This window comes from Colobus angolensis, unplaced genomic scaffold (assembly GCF_000951035.1).
Source record: "Colobus angolensis palliatus isolate OR3802 unplaced genomic scaffold, Cang.pa_1.0 Scaffold355, whole genome shotgun sequence".
NCBI lineage: Eukaryota > Metazoa > Chordata > Mammalia > Primates > Cercopithecidae > Colobus > Colobus angolensis.
This window is the reverse complement of record NW_012116877.1, coordinates 1,731,479-1,737,718: the sequence shown is the minus strand read 5'-3', so window position 1 is coordinate 1,737,718 and position 6,240 is coordinate 1,731,479. Positions and strand designations below refer to the sequence as shown.

The 6,240-nt window shown below is 47.2% G+C and overlaps 1 protein-coding gene across 1 annotated transcript in view; it reads right to left on the bottom strand.

Moving 5' to 3' along the window:
• Positions 1–572: 572 nt before the first annotated feature.
• Positions 573–6,240, bottom strand: part of LOC105519631 (caseinolytic peptidase B protein homolog) — a gene marked incomplete at its 3' end in the record, with an annotated part of 67,115 nt that continues 61,447 nt past the window's right edge. The window contains exon 4 of the mRNA XM_011953064.1: positions 573–676. Within this exon, the coding sequence (XP_011808454.1) occupies positions 573–676 (104 nt within the window). The remainder of the gene's footprint in view (positions 677–6,240) is intronic.

Genomic DNA, 6,240 nt, shown 5'->3' with positions numbered 1-6,240 from the left:
GTCCACTATTTGTCCTAGATAGTAGAGCAAGCTAAGGAGGCAGTCCCAGAGACAGGATTGCATTTTACATTTACAAGGAGGGAAAAGCAGTATTCAGAGTAGTATTATTTAGGGACTTATGAGCCTGAGGAATCCAGTAAGGCTGTTGTCTAGTTCTGGGGCAGGAATGGGGCAAGGTAAGTCTGCAAGAAAAAGGAGAGGAACAAATCCACATTCCACGCAGTTGCCTTAATTATTTTATTGAAAGGTGCTCCGTTGTCCACTCATCTGCAGCTCTACAGGCTGAAGCACTTTCAGGAAAACATCAGTTGAAATGTACTTCCTACCCCCAATTAGGTCATGAAATCAGGCCTCTATTTCTTTCCCCAAGACTTCTTCTGAGATGACATAAAGTTAGAGCCAAGGAACTGTGAAAAGCAGCTGTTCCAAGCCCTTTGAGTTCATGAGTCCACAGAGGTAAAGAACATGCAGGCTTTCACTCTGAGTTGCTGGTAGAGCTGACACCACAGAGCAAGACTGCATGAAAGACACAAGAGGAGAGCTCTCAGAGAAGCAGGACAGCCCACACTTACCTTCCAAAGAATGGATTCCCTGTTCCTTGGCGGTCTTGTAAACACTGCTGAAATCATCTCCAAGGTTTGGATCAGCCCCAGCAGCAAGCAGGACCTGGACCACACTAGAAGAAAGCACAAAGACAGAAGTGTCAAAAGCAAGAAAGACCCAGGAGGTACAGACCCAGATCTGGAAGCATGTTTGGGGACTCATGTGAGTGATACAGTGGAAAAAAACCCATGAACTCTGGGAGTATAAAAGACAAGGATAGGAAAGGCAGGAATAGGAAATTTTAGCTGGATGCAGTGACTAATGACTGTAATCCCAGCACTTTGGGAGGCCAAGACGGGAGGATTACTTGAGTCCAGGAGTTCAAGACCAGTTTGGCCAACATAGTGAAACTCATTTAAAAAAAAAAAAAAAAAAAAAAAAAAGGCAGCAGCCTCTGAAACTTACCAGCTGAGAAGCTTGGGACAAGTTACTTAACACCTTTCTAAGGCCCAGTTTCCACAATTATAAAATACAAACTGTTTATCCAACAATTACTTATCAAATGCCTACCATGTTCTAGTCCCTGTTCTAGCTGCTGAGGTCTGTGACCTCAAGGAGCTAGGGCCAGTCTGCTGAGAAAACCAATAATTAAGTATAAAGTTACAGCTCAAAGTGTGATAAAGGTTACTACAGGAGAAACGTTCAGCAGAACAAGAAACAGGATCAAGAAAACCCTTACGACATCAGCAAGATGGCAGAACAGGACTCCCCAGCACTTGCTCCCCAGCAGAAACATCAATTTGAACTATTATCCAAATGCAAAAATACCTTCACAAGAGCTAAGTAAACCAAATGAGAGATTACAGCACCTGGGCGTAGCACAGGGGTAAAGAAAAGATTACCTACAGAGAGTAGGAAGACAGTTTCCCCTTACCCATATCACCCCTCCCCCAACTCCAGGTGGTACACATGGAGAGAGTTACATTCATGGGTGCGGGAGAGGGAAGTGAGGGCTGGACTTTGCCTTGGACCCTGAATCCAGGCCCACCCCAGTAAAACTCAGTGCCTGGAAGGCTCCCAAACTCCTGGTTGATACCCTCAGACTAAGCCTCTAGGCCTCCCTAGTGACAGGCCATACCCCACAGCCCCAGGCTCCAGATCTGCCTCCTAGCCAGACCGATCTTAGCAGCCCCAGACTCTGGCCCTAGTGCCAGGCCAGCCCCAGCAGTCATGGGCTCTGGGCCCACCCTAACACGAGCCCAGCCCCTACAGTCTCAGGCTTCAGGCCCGCCTTGCAGATTCAATCTCTAGGCCCATCCTAGAGCCAGGGTAGCCTTGGTGGCCCAGGGCTCTAGACTTCCCCCAGAACTGGCTGGGGCATGAATCTAGGCTTCAGGTCTGCCCTAGCACCAGGTTGGCCTGACAGCCTTAGTTATCAGGCCTATACCAGCAGACCCAGCCTCCAGGTCCATGCCAGGCTCCAGCCCAGCCCACAGCCAAGTTAGTCCACACAGCCCAGAGCTTTAGGCCTGCCCTAGCACCAGGTCAGTACCCCTGGCCTCAGGCACTGGGCCAGCACCTGCAGACACAGGCTCTAGGGCTGCTCGGTTTCACACCAGTCCCTGTGGCCCCACATTCCAGGCCAGCTCTAGCAGCCCCCAGGCCCATCCCAGTAGACCCAGTACTGAGCTGGCTCCCACAAATCCAGACTCCAGGATAGCCCCCGTGGACCCAGGTCACAGGCTAGCCCTCACAGACCTATACCCTCTGGCGCAGTACCTGTATATCCAGGCTCTAGACCATCACCCACAGACCCAGGCTCCGTGCCTGCCCAGGAACAGGCCAGCCCAGGCTCCAGGCCAGTCCCCATGCCACAGACTTCAGTGAACCCAAAGTCTAGGCCTGCTCCAGCAGATCTGAGATCCAGACCCACTCCGATAGATGCCAGTAACAGCCTGGCCCCCATGGACTGAGACTCCAGGACCATCCCTATATACCTACATTCCAGGCCAGCCCTTGTGGACCCAGGGCCCAGGCCAATTCCTATAAACTAAGGCTCCAGGTCTGCTCTAGTACCAGATCAACCCCTGTGGACTCAGGCTCCAGGCCCATCCACTTGGACGCAGGTGCCAGGTCAATCCCAATGACTAACCATTACCTGCAGATTCAGGCTCAAGGCCTATCCCATCACAAGGTCAGTCCCTGTGCACTTCGGCTTCAGGCTGGCCCCCACAGATACAGGCTCTAGGCCCACCCCTGTGGTCCCAATCAACAGGTCCACTCAAATGGCACCAGGCTCCAAGCTCAACCCTAAGGACCAAGGCACCGGGCCAACTCACCTGCTGACCTAGGCACCAGGCCAGCCTGCCTGAGGACTCTAGCACCAAGCTCATTCATGAACCACACAAGACAGCCTGTCCCGAATCTCTGGACAGGCTGAATCTCTTTCCCAGGCAAAGCCAATCTGCAAAGACTAGAGTAAGTCCCTACTTTTTCACATGTTCAGACATCAAAGCATGGCCACAAGAATCAAGAACAATCAGGGAAACTTGATCCCACCCAAAGAACAAAATGAAGGATCAGTAACCAACCCTAAAGAAATGGATATTCATGACCTGCCTCACAAATAATTCAAAATAATTGTTTTAAGAAAGTTTAGCAAACATTAAGAAAATATAGAGAAACAATTAAACAAAATCAGGAAAACAATAAATATTCCAAACAAATTTAAGAGATTGAAATTATGTTTTTAAAAAACATCAAAAGAAATCCTGGAGCTGAAAAATATAATGAATCAAATCAAACTGCAATATAGAGCATGAACAGCAGAACTGATCAAGCAGAAGACAGAATATGTGAACTCAAAAATGAGCTATTTGAAAATAGGAAGACGAGGCTGGGCGCGGTGGCTCAAGCCTGTAATCCCAGCACTTTGGGAGGCCGAGGCGGGTGGATCACGAGGTCAGGACTTCAAGACCACCCTGGCTAACATGGTGAAACCCCGTCTCTACTAAAAATACAAAAAACTAGCCAGGCGTGGTGGCGGGCGCCTGTAGTCCCAGCTACTCGGGCGGGAGAATGGCGTGAACCCGAGAGGCGGTGCTTGCAGTGAGCCAAGATCGCGCCACTGCACTCCAGCCTGGGCGACACAGCAAGACTCCGTCTCAAAAAAAAAAAAAAAAAAAGAAAGAAAATAGGAAGACGAATGGCTTCCAATAAGATTCAGTCCAAATAAGACTACACCAAGACATATTATAATCAAACTATCAAAAATTAAAGACAAAGAAGGATTCTGAAAGCAGTGAGAGCAAAAAAGCAAGTAATACATAAGGGACTTCCAATAAGGCTGACAGTGGATTTCACATTATAAATCTTATAGGCCAGGAGAGAACAGGATGATAGATTCAAAATGTTGAATGAAAAAAAACCCTGTCAACTAAGAAGACTATACCCAGCAAAACTATTCTTCAGAAATCAAGGAAAGATAAAGACTTTCCCAGAGAAATAAAAGCTGAGGGAGTTTATCACGAGACCTGTCTTATATTTCTTAGACAGGTCTGATGGTGATAAATTTATAAGAAATGCTAAAGAGAGTGCTTCATGTTGAAAGAAAAGGATGCTAATTAGCAACACAAAAACACGAAAGTATAAAACTCACTGGAAGCCTGAGAAACATGCTGAAAACCCATCTCTACCAAAAACAGACAAATACAAACATCAGCCAGGCATGGTGTTACATGCCAGTAGTCTCAGCTACTTGGGAGGCTGAGGTAGGAAAATCACTTGAGCTTGAGGGGCAGAGATTGTAGTGAGCTAAGATCAACCACTGCACTCCAGCCTCGGTGACAGAGTGAGACTCTATCTCAAAACAAACAAACAAAACACCCGAAAAACCTCACTGGTAATGGTAAGCACATAGTCAAATTCGGAATACTACGATACTGTAAATGGTGGTAAGTAGATCACTTTTATCTTTAGTATTAAGCTCAAAATACAAAACTGCTAAAAATAATAATAGCTACAATAATTTGTTAAGGGATATATAATACAAAATATGTAAATTGTGACACTAAAAATACAGAATATGTTTGTGGCGGGTGTGGAATAAGTGTAAAGTAACCACAAAGCAAAGCCTAAAGTAGATTCATAAAAGGTAAAAAGTAAGGAATATAAGTATACTACTAAAGAAAATCACCTAAAGGGGGCAGTTCCAAGATGGCTGAATAGGAAGAGCTCCAGCTTCCAGCTCCCAGCGTGAGCGACACAGAAGACGGGTGATTTCTACATTTCCAACTGAGGTACCGGGTTCATCTCACTGGGGAGTGTCAGACAGTGGGTGCAGGACAGCGGGTGCAGCCCAACAAGCGAGAGCCCAAGGCACTGCCTCAACCAGGAAGCGCAAGGGGGAAGGAAATTCCCTTTCCTAGACAAGGGAAACTGTGACACACAACACCTGGAAAATTGGGTCACTCCCACCCTAATACTGTGCTTTACAAAGGGTCTTAGCAAACGGCACACCAGGAGATTATATCCTGCGCCTGGCTCAGAGGGTCCCACGCCTATGGAGCCTCCCTCATTGCTAGCACAGCAGTCTGAGAGCTAACCGCAAGGCGGCAGCAAGGCTGGGGGAGGGGCGCCCGCCATTGCTGAGGCTTAGGTAAGTAAACAAAGCCCCCGAGAAGCTCGAACTGGGTGGAGCCCACCGCAGCTCAAGGAGGCCTGCCTGCCTCTGTAGACTCCACCTCTGGGGACAGGGCATAGGCAAACAAAAGGCAGCAGAAACCTCTGCAGATGTAAATGTCTCTGTCTGACAGCTTTGAAGAGAGTAGTGGTTCTCCCAGCATGGAGTTTGAGATCCGATAACAGACAGACTGCCTGCTCAAGTAGGTCCCTGATCCCCAAGTAGTCTAACTGGGAGGCATCCCCCACTAGGGGCAGACTGACACCTCACACCTCACACGGCCAGGTACACCTCTGAGACGAAGCTATCAGAGGAACGATCAGACAGCAACATTAGCCATTCAGCAATATTCACTTTTCTGCAGCCTCTGCTGCTGATACCCAGACAAACAGGGTCTGCAGTGAACCTCAAGCAAACTCCAACAGACCTGCAGCTGAGGGTCCTGACTGTTAGAAGGAAAACTAACAAACAGAAAGGACATCTACACCAAAACTCCATCTGTATGTCACCATTATCAAAAACCACAGGTAGATAAAACCACAAAGATGGGGGAAAAGCAGTGCAGAAAAGTTGGAAATTCTAAAAATCAGAGCGCCTCTCCTCTCCCCTTCCAAAGGAATGCAGCTCCTCGCCAGCAACGGAACAAAGCTGCTTGGAGAATGACTTTGACGAGCTGAGAGAAGAAGGCTTCAGACAATCAAACATCTCTGAGCTAAAGGAGGAAGTAAAAACCCAGCACAAAGAAGCTAAAAACTTTGAAAAAAGATTTGATGAATGGCTAACTAGAATAACCAATGTAGGGAGGTCCTTAAAAGACCTGATAGAGATGAAAACCATGACACGAGAACTACGTGACAAATGCACAAGCTTCAGTAACCAACTTGATCAACTGGAAGAAAGGGTATCTATCAGTAATTGAAGATCAAATGAATGAAATGAAGCAAGAAGAGAAGTTTAAAGAAAAAAGAGTAAAAAGAAATGAACAAAGCCTCCAAGAAATATGGGACTATGTGAAA